The sequence below is a fragment of the Salvelinus alpinus genome, chromosome 28 (assembly GCF_045679555.1).
Source record: "Salvelinus alpinus chromosome 28, SLU_Salpinus.1, whole genome shotgun sequence".
Lineage (NCBI taxonomy): Eukaryota > Metazoa > Chordata > Actinopteri > Salmoniformes > Salmonidae > Salvelinus > Salvelinus alpinus.
This window is the reverse complement of record NC_092113.1, coordinates 23,589,677-23,607,888: the sequence shown is the minus strand read 5'-3', so window position 1 is coordinate 23,607,888 and position 18,212 is coordinate 23,589,677. Positions and strand designations below refer to the sequence as shown.

The window sequence follows — 18,212 nt, the reverse complement described above, 5'->3', positions numbered from 1 at the left end:
GCCCAAAATACAAGGATGTTGGGATGAAAGACATCTGTTTTAAGGATGGTGAACACCATTTAACAAGACGACTACACCATTTTCAATCACAAAGTCATTACTTTGAAAGATGTTATCTAAAGCATGGAATACAGCATTGTTCGTTAATTATAACTCCGCAGGAAACTACATGTGTCCCCTTCTCAGCCACATAAGCCTTCTTTAAGAACAAGCAAATGCAGTAATATGCTGACATAATGTAATACCACATAGCAGTCTTGTCCTATTGCCCCTACTTCGTTTATTACCATATGTTTCAGATGCCTGATGGTTACTTGAAATGGCCTGTGGTAGAATCAGAATCAGCAAAGTAAACAATCTCTGAATGACAACATGGTTGTTTACGTTTCCTGAATATGTCTTCCTCTTACCACTATTCCTGGGCCTGCATTCCAAAACAGCTATGGGGGAATATGACAATTGTAAAAATGGATTTGGTGTGCAACAGTAACCCCACAGCTGGCCCCTGATATCTACTGTCCTTTCGTGATATAGATAAGTCTCAGGTCCTGCATGACTTAACTTAGTTGATAAAGCAACCCGACTCAAGGCAAGGTGCTGGTCCAAGGACTGAGGCTATGTATACAGTAATGACAAATACATTTATATCATGGTTTAAAATGACATGTTTTTAGTCAGTGCATCTTTTTTTTCACCCAAAAATGATGTACAGTATTAACCTTCACAGACACTTCTAACTGTACACAGTATTTACTTAGATTCACATTACTGAAAACCTTGACGGGTGCCATGCAATAAACAAGTGGAAGTCATAGAGAGATAAATAACCATACATCTAAATGAAGCTGGTCTGCCCAGTGGCCGATGATCTTATACTCTGTGGTGTTGTGTTTCATCTGGTACTGGTAAATCTCATAGCGACCAGGGGCATCTCCGTTCACATTGAAGATCACTGGAGTGCCAGCAATTCCTGCAGAATAATTAAGAGGGACATTTTTGTTAATAAACCATATGTATTCAATTCAAATAATGTTTATTTCCTGAGAGTGAACTTCATGTTTGTTGAAAGAATGCTACACACAAGGTACTTAACAACATAGAACACAAAAAGTACAGTATAAATGATTGGAAATCCATTGATTAGGCCGTAATCTATGGATTTCACATTACTGGAAATACAGATGCATCTGTTGGTCCCAGATACCTTAAAAAAAAGGTACGGGTATGGATCAGAAATCATTGCGACATGGGGACATTATCATGCTGAAACATAAGGTGATGGCTGCGGATGAATGGCACGACAATGGGCCTCAGGATATGGTCACGGTATCTCTGAGCATTCAAATTGCCATCAATAAAATGAAATTGTGTTCTTTGTCCGTAGCTTATGCCTGTCCATTTCATAACCATACCACCATGGGGCACTCTGTTCACAACGTTGACATCAGCAACCCGCTCGCCCACACAACGCCATACACGCTGTCTGACATCTGCCCAGTACAGTTGAAACCACGATTCATCCAGGAAGAACAAATTTCTCCAGCATGTCAGTGGCAATCGAAGGTGAGCATTTACCCACTGAAGATGAATACGATGCAGAACTGCAGTCAGGTCAAGACTCTGGTAAGGACTACGAGCACGCAGATGAGATTCCCTGACACAGTTTCTGAGACTTTGTGCAGAAATTATTCAGTTGTTCAAACCGACAGTTTCATCACTTGTCCGGGTGGCTAGTCTCAGACGATCCTGCAGGTGAAGTAGCCAGATGTGGAGGTACTGGGCTGACGTGGTTACACGTGGTCTGTGGTAAAAACTTGCATGCTCCTTCAACCTGAGACATCTGTGGCATAGTGTTGTGTGACAACTGCACATTTTAGAGTCCCCAGCACAAGGTGCAACTGTGTAATGATCGTGCTGTTTAATATATTTATATATACCCTACCGTTCAAAAGTTTCTGGTCACTTAGAAATTTCCCTGTTTTTGAAAGAAAAACACATTTTTTGTCCATTAAAATAACATCAAATTGATCAGAAATACAGTGTAGACATTGTTAATGTTGTAAATGACTATTGTAGATGGAAACGGCTGATTTGTTTTAATGGAATATATACATTCGCGTACAGATGCCCATTATCAGCAACCATCACTCCTGTGTTGCAATGGCACGTTGTATTAGCTAATCCAAGTTTATCATTTTAAAAGGCTAATTGATCATTAGAAAACCCTTTTGCAATTGTTAGCACAGCTGAAAACTGTTGTCCTGATTAAAGAAGCAATACAACTGGGCTTCTTTAGACTAGTTGAGTATTTGGAGCATCAACATTTGTGGGTTCGATTACAGGCTCAAAATGGCCAGAAACAAAGATCTTCTTCTGAAACTCATCAGTATGTTCTTGTTCTGAGAAATTAAGAATATTCCATGCGAGAAATTGCCAAGAAACTGAAGATCTCGTACAACGCTGTGTACCACTGCCTTAACAGAACAGCACAAACTAGCCCTAACCAGAATAGAAAGAAGAGTGTGAGGCCCCGGTGAACAACTGAGCAAGAGAACAAGTACATTAGAGTGTCTAGTTTGAGAAACAGACACCTCACAAGTCCTCAACTGGCAGCTTCATTAAATAGTACTCGCAAAACACCAGTCTCAACGTCAACAGTAAAGAGACGACTCCAGGATGCTGGCCTTCTAGGCAGAGTTGCAAAGAAAAAGCCATATCTCAGACTGGCCAATAACAAGAAAAGACTAAGATGGGCAAAAGAACACAGACACTGGACAGAGGAACTCAATAGTGTGTGTGTGTATGTGTGTGTGTGTGTGTGTGTGTGTGTGTGTGTGTGTGTGTGTGTGTGTGTGTGTGTGTGTGTGTGTGTGTGTGTGTGTGTGTGTGTGTGTGTGTGTGTGTGTGTGTGTGTGTGTGTGTGTGTGTGTGTGTGTGTGTGTGTGTGTGTATATATATATCACATCAAAGTTTATTTGTCACGTGCGCCGAATACAACAGTGAAGTGCTTACTTACAGGCTCTAGCCAAAAGTGCGAAAAAAAGGTGTGTGTGTGTGTGTGTGTGTGTGTGTGTGTGTGAAATAAAACGGTAAAAATACATTTGAAAATAAGAGTAGCAAGGCTATATACAGACACCGGGTAGTCAGGCTTATTGAGGTAGTATGTACATGTACAGTGGGGAGAACAAGTATTTGATACACTGCCGATTTTGCAGGTTTTCCTACTTACAAAGCATTTAGAGGTCTGTAATTTTTATCATAGGTACACTTCAACTGTGAGAGACGGAATCTAAAACAAAAATCCAGAAAATCACATTGTATGATTTTTAAGTAATTAATTTGCATTTTATTGCATGACATAAGTATTTGATACATCAGAAAAGCAGAACTTAATATTTGGTACAGAAACCTTTGTTTGCAATTACAGAGATCATATGTTTCCTGTAGTTCTTGACCAGGTTTGCACACACTGCAGCAGGGATTTTGGTCCACTCCTCCATACAGACCTTCTCTAGATCCTTCAGGTTTCGGGGCTGTCGCTGGGCAATACGGACTTTCAGCTCCCTTCAAATATTTTCTATTGGGTTCAGGTCTGGAGACTGGCTAGGCCACTCCAGGACCTTGAGATGCTTCTTAAGGAGCCACTCCTTAGTTGCCCTGGCTGTGTGTTTCGGGTCGTTGTCATGCTGGAAGACCCAGCCACAACCCATCTTCAATGCTCTTACTAAGGGAAGGAGGTTGTTGGCCAAGATCTCGCGATACATGGCCCCATCCATCCTCCCCTCAATACGGTGCAGTCGTCCTGTCCCCTTTGCAGAAAAGCATCCCCAAAGAATGATGTTTCCACCTCCATGCTTCACGGTTGGGATGGTGTTCTTGGGGTTGTACTCATCCTTCTTCTTCCTCCAAACACGGCGAGTGGAGTTTAGACCAAAAAGCTCTATTTTTGTCTCATCAGACCACATGACCTTCTCCCATTCCTCCTCTGGATCATCCAGATGGTCATTGGCAAACTTCAGACGGGCCTGGACATGCGCTGGCTTGAGCAGGGGGACCTTGCGTGCGCTGCAGGATTTTAATCCATGACGGAGTAGTGTGTTACTAATGGTTTTCTTTGAGACTGTGGTCCCAGCTCTCTTCAGGTCATTGACCAGGTCCTGCCGTGTAGTTCTGGGCTGATCCCTCACATTCCTCATGATCATTGATGCCCCACGAGGTGAGATCTTGCATGGAGCCCCAGACCGAGGGTGATTGACCGTCATCTTGAACTTCTTCCATTTTCTAATAATTGCGCCAACAGTTGTTGCCTTCTTACCAAGCTGCTTGCCTATTGTCCTGTAGCCCATCCCAGCCTTGTGCAGGTCTACAATTTTATCCCTGATGTCCTTACACAGCTCTCTGGTCTTGGCCATGGAGAGGTTGGAGTCTGTTTGATTGAGTGTGTGGACAGGTGTCTTTTATACAGGTAACGAGTTCAAACAGGTGCAGTTAATACAGGTAATGAGTGGAGAACAGGAGGGCTTCTTAAAGAAAAACTAACAGGTCTGTGAGAGCCGGAATTCTTACTGGTTGGTAGGTGATCAAATACTTATGTCATGCAATAAAATGCAAATTAATTACTTAAAAATCCTACAATGTGATTTTCTGGATTTTTGTTTTAGATTCCGTCTCTCACAGTTGAAGTGTACCCATGATAAAAATTACAGACCTCTACATGCTTTGTAAGTAGGAAAACCTGCAAAATCGGCAGTGTATCAAATACTTGTTCTCCCCACTGTAGGTATGGTTAAAGTGACTATGCATATATGATGAACAGAGAGTAGCAGTAGCGTAAAAGGAGGGGTTGGCGGGAGGTGGGACACAATGCAGTTGGCCCAGTTAGCCAATGTGCGGGAGCACTGGTTGGTCGGGCCAATTGAGGTAGTATGTACATGGATGTATGGTTAAAGTGACTATGCATATATGATGAACAGAGGGTAGCAGCAGCGTAAACAAGGTGTTGGGGGAGGGGTGCACACAATGTAAATAGTCCAGGTAACCATTGGTTACCTGTTCAGAAGTCTTATGGCTTGGGAGTAAAAACTGTTGAGAAGCCTTTTTGTCCTAGACTTGGCACTCCGGTACCGCTTGCCATGCGGTAGTAGAGAGAACAGTCTATGACTGGGGTGGCTGGGGTCTGTGACGATTCTTAGGGCCTTCCTCTGACACCGCCTGGTGTGGAGGTCCTGGATGGCAGGCAGCTTTGCCCCAGTGATGTATTGGGCCGTACGCACTACCCTCTGAAGTGCCTTGCGGTCAGAAGCCGAGCAATTGCCGTACCAGGCAGTGATGCAACCGGTCAGGATGCTCTCGATTTTGCAGCTGTAGAACCTTTTGAGGATCTCAGGACCCATGCCAAATCTTTTTAGTTTCCTGAGGGGGAATAGGCTTTGTCATGCCCTCTTCACGACTGTCTTGGTGTGTTTGGACCATTCTAGTTTGTTGTTGATGTGGACACCAAGGAACTTGAAGCTCTCAACCTGCTCCACTACAGCCCGTCGATGAGAATGGTGGCGTGTCACGGTCCTCCTTTTCCTGTAGTCCACAATCATCTCCTTAGTCTTGGTTACATTGGGGGTTAGGTTGTTATTCTGGCACCACCCGGCCAGGTCTCTGACCTCCTCCCTATAGGCTGTCTCGTCGTTGTCGGTGATCAGGCCGACCACTGTTGTGTCGTCTGCAAACTTAATGATGGGGTTGAACTCGTGCCTGGCAATGCAGTTGTGGGTGAGCAGGGAGTACAGGAGGGGACTGAGCACGCACCCCTGGGGATCTCCAGTGTTGAGGATCAGTGTGGCAGATATGTTGCTACCTTCCCTCACACCTGGGGGCGACCCGTCAGGAAGTCCAGGATCCAGTTGCAGAGGGAGGTGTTTAGTCCCAGGTTCCTTAGCTTAGTGATGAGCTTTGAGGGTACTATGGTGTTGAACGCTGAGCTGTAGTCAATGAATAGCATTCTCACATAGGTGTTCCTTTTGTCCAGGTGGGAAAGGGCAATGTGGAGTGCAATAGAGTGCATCATCTGTGGATCTGTTTGGGCAGTATGCAAATTGGAGTGGGTCTAGGGTTTCTGGGATAATGATGTAATGTGAGCCATTACCAGCCTTTCAAAGCACTTCATGGCTACGGACGTGAGTGCTACGGGTCTGTAGACATTTAGGCAGGTTGCCTTTGTGTTTTTGGGCACAGGGACTATGGTGGTCTGCTTGAAACATGTTGGTATTACAGACTCAATCAGGGACATGTTGAAAATGTCAGTGAAGACACCTGCCAGTTGGTCAGCACATGCCCGGAGCACACGTCCTGGTAATCCGTCTGGCCACGCAGCCTTGTCTATGTTGACCTGTTTAAACATCTTACTCATGTCGGCTACGGAGAGCGTGATCACACAGTCGTCCGGAACAGCTGATGCTCTCATGCATGCCTCTGTGTTGCTTGCCTCGAAGCGAGCATAGAAGTGATTTAGCTCGTCTGGTAGGCTCGTGTCACTGGGCAGCTCGCGGCTGTGCTTCCCTTTGTAGTCTGTAATAGTTTGCAAGCCCTGCCACATCTGACGAGCATCGGTGTGTGTATATATACACACTGAGCATAGAAAACATTAGGAATACCTCCCTAATATTGAGTTGCATCCCCCCCTTTTGTCCTCAGAACAGCCTCAATTCTTCAGGGCATGGACTCTACAAGGTTTCGAAAGCGTTCCACAGGGATGCTGGCCCGTGTTAACTCCAATGCTTCCCACAGTTGTGTCAAATTTGTGGATTTTCCTTTGGGTGGTGCACCCTTCTTGATATACACAGGAAACTGTTGAGGTGAAAAACCCAGTTGTGGTGCAGTTCTTGACACAAACCGGTGTACCTAGCACCTACTACAATACCCCATTCAAAGGCACTTACATTACTCAAGGCTTAAAAATCCTTCTTTAACTTATCTCCTCCCCTTCATTTACACTGACTGAAGTTGGTTTAACAAGTGACATCAATAAGGGATCATAGCTTCACCTGAATTCCCCTGGTCAGTCTGTCATGGAAGAGCAGGTGTTCTTAACGCTTTGTATACTCAGTCTACAGTAAGTTGATTATACAGACAATTTTGAATTTCCAACACATTAATATTTCTCACAGAAACAAGAATTGATGCAGTCAATCTCTCCTCTACTTTGAGCAAAGAGAGACCGACATATATACTGTTGACATTAGCCCTCTGTGTACACTGAAGGGCAAGACGTGTTCCTCTGTTCTTGGTCCTTCTTTGCAGCGCTTGATCATATCACCGGGCAAAAGTCAAGATTAGTTAAACTAGAGCCTGCAGTACATGTTTGGTTGATTATTCTACTTCTTTCATCACCAATGGGAACCGTCGACATGGCTAGCTAGCCTTTCTTCCAATGAACATCTTCCACAGTGAACAACAGTAGAAGACGGAGGGGGTTACCCTTTTTGGACAATCAGAGCCTTACAAGCGTGCCGCAAAAAGGCCCAATACCCTTCCTGAGAAAGCTGGTTCCGACAGAGATCCACATCGAACAAAGGCATTTAAACATAAATACATTCATGATTTCTTACTCCAAATGGCCGGTGGTTCGTGTGCAAAGTATATGATTACTGTGAGAGTAGTTCCTAAAATGTATCAACGATAAGTGTCTCTTTCTCTCTCTCCCTCCCTTTTCATCTTCTTTGTAACAAGCCGCCATATGTTGTGTCAGTCCGCTAGGGACCTTTTCTTAATGTATTAAGTGTGGATCTTTATCCTGTGTTCATATTTAGTGAGCTAGTAAATAAATAATTAAACCAATTTGTGTAGTACTGAATTATAAGTTATAAATTATAATGCTGGGGTTTTTGCAGATGCAGGAGGTTATGACTGTTCAGAATGAGGATATGATACGAGATTATGATTAATACATTGATTGTTTTATGGATGTGATCGGTAAAGACTTTTAAAGATTAATATCGGGAAATGGTAACTCTTTAAACAACAGCTCTCGTGGTGCCCCAAATTCCAAATGACTTAATTTTTACATAATTAATTTAATCGGGTAACAATTAAACATAGTTAGTTGATTTTATAAGTAACAGTCATCAGATTAATGAAAGTAAAGTCACAACATATGTGACAAATACATTTCATTTGATTGACATGCATTATTCGGTATTTAATGCATTTTAGAATATGGCTGTAACATAACAAAATGTGGAAAAAGTCAAGGGTCTGAATACTTTCCGAACGCACTGTATATAGACATATTTACAAATATAAATATTAGTTGAGCAGTTTAATAGATGTTGGCACAAAACTAGAAGCTGATCTCTTAGATGTATATTTCATTAGTATTTTTTTTATTTAACCTTTATTTAACTTGGCAAGTCAGTTAAGAATAAATTCTTATTTGCAATGACGGCCTACCCCGGCCAAACCCAAACGCGGACGATGCTGAGCCAATTGTGCGTCGCCCTATGGGACTCCCAATCACGGCCGGTTGTGATACAGCCTGGAATCAAACCAGGGTCTGTAGTGATGGCTCTAGCACTGAGATGCAGTGACATAGACCGCTGCGCTACTCTGGAGCCCCTTCGCCACTCGAGAGCGCTATACCTGCCCTCTAGCTCTATATTCACATGTGCAGCTGAATAATTAAATCGTCTTTTTATTACTATTTTTATTACCTGAGACAGTGTAATAAAGTAGTCTGTTTATTCATTAAAGCTGTAGCTGGGAAATCAGATGTTTTTGTTTTCATCATATACTGTGTATTAACAGCATTACTCTATAAAAGGGCTTACTGTGGTGTAAGTGCTGGGGCATGAGTCTTCTACCATACTGTTATTAATGAGTGGAGTAAAAGGGAGGATGACAGCCATGTGGGACTTCCCATATCTGTGGCCATTCGCATATCATTTCACACTCTTTTGTTCTGCTTGTTTCTCTGTTAGACGTTGCCCTCAAAGTCCCTTCTCTGAGCGCTGGCTAATGACAGAATGGAGCCTGATTACCACAGTAAGGTCCCTCCCCCTGCCTCCTGACTCCCTGCCTCTCCCTCCATCCTTCCCCTGCCCTCCCCCTGCCTACCTGCCTCCCCCTGCCTCTCCCTCCCTCTCCCTGCCTATTACTCCCTCCCGCTGCCTCTCCCTGCCTCTACCTCACTCTCTCTGCCTCCCTCCCCTGCCTTCCACTGCCTCTCCCTCCCTCTCCCTCTCTCTGCTGCCACTCCTTCCCTCTTCCTGCCACTCTTTCCCTCTTCCTGCCACTCTTTCCCTCTTCCTGCCACTCTTTCTATCTTCCTGCCATTCCTTCCCTCTTCCTGCCATTCCTTCCCTCTTCCTGCCACTCCTCCCCTCTTCCTGCCTCCCTCTGCCTCTCCCTCCCTCCCCTGCCTGTCTCTGCCTATCCCTGCCTCTCCCTCTCCCTCCCTCCCCATTCCTCTCACTACCTATCCCTGCCTCTCCCTCTCTGTGTGTGCCTGCTTGGTCCTGAGCCATCCCAAAAACTCCTCACTGTGTCAAATGATGGGTCTGGGGATCCTGTGATTTTCTGTTGGGAGCCGAGAGTAGAGAACCACAGCCAGCTGCCCCATATTAGTGTGGCTGTCGATTAAATAGAGAAGGCCATGGAGAGTAACTCTCTCTCTTTCCTTCTCTCTCTCCTCCCCTCCATTGCACATTACCCCAAGCCCTTTGAAATATGGTTGTAGCTCATTTTGGTGGCACTTGACATCACACATGCCAAGACGTCAAAGCAATACACATAGGTGTGCTTGCAAGTCAGGTCTCAGATCTCAGCTGTGAAAGTTAATGGGTGAGAAAGCTAAGATATTGAAAGGAGATTCAAAATAAACTCAGCAAAAAAAGAACGTCCCTTTTTCAGGTCCCTGTCTTTCAAATATAATTCGTAAAAATCCAAATAACTTCACAGATCTTCATTGTAAAGGGTTTAAACACTGTTTCCCATGCTTGTTCAATGAACCATAAACAATTAATGAACATGCACCTGTGGAACGGTCGTTAAGAGACTAACAGCTTACAGACGGTAGGCAATTAAGGTAACAGTTATGAAAACTTAGGACACTAAAGAGGCCTTTCTACTGACTGAAAAACACCAAAAGAAAGATGCCCAGGGTCCCTGCGTGAACGTGCCTTAGGCATGCTGCAAGGAGGCATGAGGACTGCAGATGTGGCCAGGGCAATAAATTGCGATGTCCGTACTGTGAGATGCCTAAGACAGCGCTACAGTGAGACAGGATGGACAGCTGATCGTCCTCACAGTGAAAGACCACATGTAACAACACCTGCACAGGATCGGTACATCCGAACACCACACCTGCGGGACAGGTACAGGATGGCAACAACAACTGCCCGAGTTACACCAGGAGCACAAAATTCCTCCATCAGTGCTCAGACTGTCCGCAATAGGCTGAGAGAGGCTAGACTGAGGGCTTGTAGGCTTGTTGTAAGGCAGGTCCTCACCAGACATCACTGGCAACAATGTTGCCTATGGGCACAAACCCACTGTCGCTGGACCAGACAGGACTGGCAAAAAGTGCTCTTCACTAACGAGTTGCGGTTTTGTCTCACCAGGGGTGATGGTCGGATTCGCGTTTATCGTCGAAAGGAATGAGCGTTACACCGAGGCCTGTACTCTGGAGCGGGATCAATTTGGAGGTGGAGGGTCCGTCATGGTCTGGGGCGGTGTGTAACAGCATCATCGGACTGAGCTTGTTGTCATTACAGGCAATCTCAACACTGTGCGTTACAAGGGAAGACATCCTCCTCCCTCATGTGGTACCCTTCCTGCAGGCTCATCCTGACATGACCCTCTAGCATGACAATGCCACCAGCCATACTGCTCATTCTGTGCGTGATTTCTTGCAAGACAGGAATGTCAGAGTTCTGCCATGGCCAGCGAAGAGCCCGGATCTCAAACCCATTGAGCACGTGTGGGACCTGTTGGATCGGAGGATGAGGGCTAGGGCCATTCCCCCCAGAAATATCAGGGAACTTGCAGGTGCCTTGTCGGAAGAGTGGGGTAACATCTCACAGCAAGAACCGGCAAATCTGGTGCAGTCCATGAGGAGGAGATGCACACCAGATACTGACTGTTACTTTTGATTTTGACCCCCCCTTTGATCAGGGACACATTGTTCCATTTCTGTTAGTCACATGTCTGTGGAACTTGTTCAGTTTATGTCTCAGTTGTTGAATCTTGTTATGTTCATACAAATATTTACACATGCTAAGTTTGCTGAAAATATACGCAGTTGACAGTGAGAGGACGTTTCTTTTTTGCTGAGTTTACAAGGCGTTTCATGCGGTAAAGGTGTCACTGTGTCTATATCTAAAGAGAATATGTTCCAAGGGGACAATGTCCACAAGTCAAAGGATGTCAGCACTGAAGAGCAGATCAAAAGCCAATATTCTCAGCTTGCAAACTTAAGTTATCTGTGGTGAGACATGAGAATGCCTTGCAGCCTCCACTGTATACATTTCTCACGACACTAAAACTACTCCAATTGTATTCATATACGAGTCACCTTTCAAATCATTTTGATTAAATACTCTGTGAGTAATTGAAAAGATATGAGTTTGAATTAGAAAGGTTTATCCAGTGCCAGATAAAAATGGTAACCTTTAGAAGTCATTCATTAAAGAAGCTGATGGAAAATAGACTGGAATTAGCACACTTTACTTCTTCAAGAGGCTCCCATGGGCATTTGATAAATCAAAAAAGTATTTTAAAGTGTCAACTCTCTATATCATTTTGTATTTTGAAAAGATTTAGTGGCATTCTAAGCCTGTGGACTGGGCTTCTTGCCTGCAGCTATTGTAAGAAAGAAGAGTCCATCTCCATTATCTCAGAGGTTATTGCTCTGCTGTAGTTTTGTCACTGTCAAAGCTTGCACTTCTCGAATGTGTAAAGAAAACTGGCATCATATGGTTAAATTGTGAAGCAATAGTCTATAGGGTCTGAAGAGTGGTAAAATAGTCCAGTATAAAATCACAGTCAACTGAAATACATTCTCCAGAACCAATGATCTTGACCCAATTATTGACTGACTAATTGATAGTTACAGTATTTGGAGTATAAAAATACTACATATTATTCTAAGCACTTGAATTGTTTACATTATGTAAAGATGGCATACATTGTACTAAAATCATAAAGGTTAGATGTAAAAAATAATATCCATAAATACATTTCATGACGGTGGTTTTGTGTCTTGGCATTTATTCTACATATCGGTACCGCATGTGGTATAAATATAGGCTTTCCCAGGGGTTATTCTTCCGTGAGTCTGAACATTCAATAAGGAACTTCAGAAAAACAGTTGACAATGCTTGAGGTAAGGTCTGTAATGTATGCACAGTGGTTTACCCTAAATGTCTCAAGTGAGCTGCATGCAAACCACAAATCCATAATCATATCTGGGGGTCAATCAGGAAAAAACTGAATAAATCACTAGTTAAAGTATATCTCTATGAGACATCATCTCCTCTATGCCACTGTTACTGCTTCAGAATCCTGCAACCAAGCTAACAGTGAAAGATACACAATTACCACAATCTCCTACATTTCACTGTAAATGCAAAAGTAGGCTTTGAAAACACAGGGATTCGGTGGTGACACACTATAATTTACAACCACTCAAAATGGAGGCCCAGCCTTTCCTGGTTATTAGTCATCCAATTGAGCAGAGCTAAGGCCGATGCTGTGGCTGATTGTCCTGTCAGCCTCTCCCTGTCATCTCTATGTGACACAAAACTCAAAAAGGGTGATGCATTGTGTTCCATGCTGTATTTTACCCTCCCCTTTATGTTTGTTGTGGTACGTAATTTGTTAGTTGCCTGGCAGGGAGGATGGCATTTGGCGTTTATGCTTCCCCACTCTGTAATTAAACATTCATGCGCAGGCAGTTACAACAATTAACTGGCTTTACAAAACAGCAAGTTTATATGTGCTAGGCTTTGCTTAAGGCCGCGCAATGAGGAAAAGTATCCATTGTTTGAAGAATTCAGAAGTAGCCAAACAATATTGCATTTTGTGAGCTAAAGCAACAGTCTCAGCAACAATCTCAGCCATGCTAAAATCACAAAAATCTAACAGTTCTATGCTTTTAATGAACGCGAAGCCGATGGGTTCTAGTGTAATCGATATGGGTATTTAGACCTTTTTATCTCTAACTGTGTTTTCTTTGAAAAAAGGGACTTCACAATGTAAGTTATGGTATCACAAAAAAATTATACAGTCTAGCCAGCGCAACAGAAACATTTCTGAAATGACACAGACAATACGGTGGTAGGCCTAACATCAACAAGAATCAACTTTGTCAACAATATCTGGAGTGGCCAGGTGTCTCCTTTCCTCTAGTCAGCATGGGTGCTTCTAGTTCCCAGAATACACTGAGATCATGTCAACATTTCCTGTTCTCTTCCTTAAAACCTTTTAAATTCTACTTTTTAATGTACAGTAAGACTTCACAGCAATAGATCTCACCGGTAATGTGTTTTTGGCATTGATCTTTAGGCCATCTTAGGTTTAAATGCAATACCTGTAGTTTTATTACTGAGAAGTATTCCAGTAATGCATGTAAAGGGTTTTCTAAGTCCTTTTCCATAGGGGAGTGATACTGCTAGGTTGGAGACTGAGTGAACTGGACATGAAGGTGAGAGCAGTGGGATGGCTAGATGTCAAAAGGGAGCTTAATGTGTCACGGCTGTCGTAAGAAGAGGACCAAGGTGCAGCGTGGTGAGCGTACATTTCTCTTTTATTAATAAAAATGACGCCGAACAAAACAACAAACACTACAAAAACAAACCGTGAAGCTAAAGGCTACGTGCCCTAAACAAAAGTCAACTTCCCACACAGACAGGTGGAAAAAGGGCTACCTAAGTATGGTTCTCAATCATAGACAACGATAGACAGCAGCCTCTGATTGAGAACCACACCCGGCCAAACACAAAGAAATAGAAAACATAGAAATAAAGAAACTAGAATGCCCACCCTAGTCATACCCTGGCCTGACCAAAATAGAGAATAAAAGCCTCTCTATGGCCAGGGCGTGACATAATGTCTGAACTTTGGTTCAGGTTGTGAACTTGTGCATCTTGTGCTGAGTTTCGAAAATTGGGCCAATTTGTTTCATATTGTGTTAGAACAAACACCCAAATGAGGGGTGACCTGGATACATATAATCACCAAGTTGAGAAATATGCAAACAATGTTCTAATTATAATTTGCATGTTGTCTCCATTTTGGGAAGAACTTGTAGTTGGTTGTCTAAAGGAGAAAACATGGTAACAGAACTAAGCTTATTCCTTAAGAGAAGGTTTCCCTTTTTATTGTATTTTGCAGACAGACAATATTCCCTTTAAGTGAAGGGAACTGAGGTAATTAAAGTTAAGTCATTGTGTTACACCCTGATCTGTTTCACCTGTCTTCGTGATTGTCTCCACCTCCTTCCAGGTGTCGCCCATCTTCCCCATTATCCCCTGTGTATTTATACCTGTGTTCTCTGTTTGTCTGTTGCCAGTTCGTTTTGTTTTGTCAAGCCTACAAGCGTTTTTCCCCTCTGCTCCTGTCTCTCGATTGTTCCTGTTTTCCCGGTGTTGACCATTCTGCCTGCCCTGAGCCTGCCTGCCGTCCTGTACCTTTGCCCCACCTTTCTGGATTACTGACTTTTGCCTGCCCTGACCCTGAGCCTACCTGCCATCCTGTACCTTTGCCCCACCTAACTGGATTACTGACCTCTGCCTGCCCTTGACCTGTCTTTTGCCTACCCCTGTTTGATTAATAAACTGTTGTTACTTCGACGTTGTCTGCATCTGGGTCTTACCTGAAACGTGATACATTGAGACAAATGAGCGGTGTTGCGTTCAGGAAATGTGTGTACATTCAAAGCAATAAAATGCAACAGCTCTCAGGTCGAGCTTAACAGAGAGAAACCCTGAAGCACAGAACGGGAGTGAGGAGCTGCTAGAGCAGCCTACGTGCAGTGTGGCTATGCCTGGTGATGAGCCATTTAGGTCAGGATCTGAAGTAATCATCTCAGTTACAAAGCTGAACAGGTAGCTGAAGAGGTAGACGTTGTTCTACGGAGGTGGTGATTGGTTGGTATGCCTACTCAATATACACTCTGCCTGATAGAGTCACCTTTTATGCATAACATAAGAAGCAGCACACCTCTATGGAAGGTTAATAAGAGCCTGTGATAAGGCAGCTCTCCATTTTGCTGTTCAGCTATTCTATTCTATTCTGACCCTACGGCTCTCCCTTCCATTCTCGATTTGGATTGTGCCTTCCTCTACCTCCATTCAAATAGGGCACCTATTACCATATAATTAGCTCTAAGGGGGGGTCTGAGCAGTCCTTGGATGTCAGGATGCACATGTTGCATTATGTCTGATTGCCTCCACTCTGCATCACTCTGACCTTCTGCTCAGTTGATGTATAATTAGCAGCACCTTATTAGAACAGATGAAAGTGACATCAGACAGAGACCGTACTCTAAAATAGCCTAGCAGGCCAATGAGTCACACTCACACAATTGGTTATTAGGCGATCTGAGTTTGTCTTTCCTTGAAATTTCAACACCTGTGTGGACTGGAGATGAGGTTGTCACTTTGAGGTTTATAAAATGACTAAGACAGTGTGGGCGACTTTTCTGTCAGCTAAACCGTATTGAATTCCACGACTAAAGTGTTAATCATCTTAGAACTTTTGTTTTATGTTGATCTTCAATCGATCTACAAGCTATCAATAACCAAGCTTTATACAGTCCAGCTGATTTTAATCAAATGTCCACTGTCTTGTTTGATATTTCACCACAACTAGTGTATTTTTCTTAAAGCTTGTTCCATTACAACAACACAATGTTTTTTCTCTTCTTTTCACTGCAGTGTACAACAGTGCAGTGAACTACCACCACTTCAAATGCTTCTCTGGCAAAAGAGATTCCATACAAATGCAGATTAGTTTCTCTGGACTGAGTAACAGTAAGCTAGTAATATCGGTTTGCTCCCCTGCAATAGCAGCTTGATTTTGCTTTCATGTTCTCTTTGTGGATTTGTTGGGAGTGGCATTTTTCATGCTGCTCTCTGGAAGACTCTGAAATCTTTAATTTGGCTGTAGAAACACAATGTTTCTTGCATTACGGTTTGTTATCGAAATAATTACAATAGTAAGACACATCATTCAAGCTAAATGTGGTGGAAGGAACAAAGCAAGGGTTTGAGAGTGTTTCAATTGATAAAGCCTATTTACAAATGAATGGTAAGGCATTGTCTTAGAGAGAAATACTGAAGGAAATGCTGATGCCTTTGCCAATGTGTATATTTGTATAGTGTTTGTGTATTTTTTGTGTGTATCTGCTATATTGCATATATTCACAGGTGTTTGTAGTTTGTGCATTACAAAAACAAACCTGTAAAGTTGACTTTGCGAATGAACTTGAGCAACATGGTTCCATTGATGGTTTCCATTTTGGAGCAGAGGCCCACATTGCCTGGACAGAGCTCCTTGTGCATGTTGTGTAGGGCATGAGCCATGGCGTAGACTGCGTCGACCACAAACTGGACCTTTCCCTCCTGCTCATAGGACGAGTCCTTCCCGATCCGCTCGTGGTCTAAAGGGACACAAAGATAGGAGTTACTGTTCAATTCAGTCATTATACGTAGGATAACACAAACACTCTTGTAATAACATTTAGTCCAAAGAGAATAAAAGCACTTCTGTATTACAGTGGATCTTTTCGTAAGCAATTAAATTATTGTAAATCCAACTCTACCCTACTATTCAGCAAATAAACTCAGCTAAAAATAGAAACGTCCTCTCACTGTTAACTGCGTTTATTTTCAGCAAACTTAACATGTGTAAATATTTGTATGAACATAACAAGATTCAACAACTGAGAAATAAACTGAACAAGTTCCACAGACATGTGACTAACAGAAATTGAATAACGTGTCCCTGAACAAAGGGGGGGTCAAAATCAAAAATAACAGTCAGTATCTGCTGTGGCCACCAGCTGCATTAAGCACTGCAGTGCATCTCCGACGGTGGGTTTGTGCCCATAGGCGACGTTGTTGCCGGTGATGTCTGGTGAGGACCTGCCTTACAACAGGCCTGCAAGCCCTCAGTCCAGCCTCTCTCAGCCTATTGCGGACAGTCTGAGCACTGATGGAGGGATTGTGCGTTCCCACATCTGCCCAGCATGCCTAAGGCACGTTCACACAGATGAGCAGGGACCCTGGGCATCTTTCTTTTGGTGTTTTTCAGAGTCAGTAGAAAGGCCTCTTTAGTGTCCTAAGTTTTCATAACTGTGACCTTAATTGCCTACCGTCTGTAAGCTGTTAGTATCTTAACGACCGTTCCACAGGTGCATGTTAATTAATTGCTTATGGTTCATTGAACAAGCACGGGAAACAGTGTTTAAACCCTTTACAATGAAGATCTGTGAAGTTATTTGGATTTTTATGAATTATCTTTGAAAGACAGGGTCCTGAAAAAGGGACGTTTCTTTTTTTACTGAGTTTAGTTGGCTTTGTTATTAGTTGCCCTTTTTTTTTTACAGCTTCTCAACTTTGACTGTACACTCTGACTCAATGAATTTGACATGGTATGCCCAATAAGACTGCAGTTTTTTAATGTACTGCATAGCAGAACAACCAACCAACCTCAGAGAGTGAAATGGCTGAACAGCACTGATTGCAAGAAAAGGGAAATCAAGCAAATGATAGCCTTTTAGAGTGTTCTGATTGCTTTACTGTCAATCTACCCTTCATACCCATACTTAATTTATTTGGAGCTTGGCAGAAATTAAAGTTGCCAATTACATGCTATTTGTTCCAGACATTAATTAGCGTAACCCTTTTCTACAAATACTAATTATTAAAAAAAAAAAAATGTTTAATATATTGTATTATGGTCCAGTTATTTCTGATTGATGAGGAAATTCTCTTAGCATACATTTACATCTCAACACATATCACTGCATTCCAAAACTTTATTGCACTTCGGAATATGTCTGGTATAGACCTACAACTCAAATTAGAGTTCTCTTGAGACAAGAAATCTACATATCTAACAAATATATTTATTTTGGAAAGGTTCCTTTGAAGTAGAAAGAACACAACTGACCGACAGGTCTTGTTAATCTGCCATGTTCTACTATTCATCAGAGATGT

General features: G+C 42.9%; 1 protein-coding gene across 1 annotated transcript in view; it reads right to left on the bottom strand.

The window, feature by feature from the left end:
• LOC139557446 (metabotropic glutamate receptor 4-like) overlaps positions 1–18,212 on the bottom strand; it is a 233,193-nt gene that overhangs the window by 28,491 nt on the left and 186,490 nt on the right. The window contains exons 6-7 of the mRNA XM_071372260.1: positions 16,451–16,651; positions 834–970 (exon numbers count right to left, since the gene is read on the bottom strand). Coding sequence (XP_071228361.1) covers positions 834–970; positions 16,451–16,651 — 338 coding nt within the window. The remainder of the gene's footprint in view (positions 1–833; positions 971–16,450; positions 16,652–18,212) is intronic.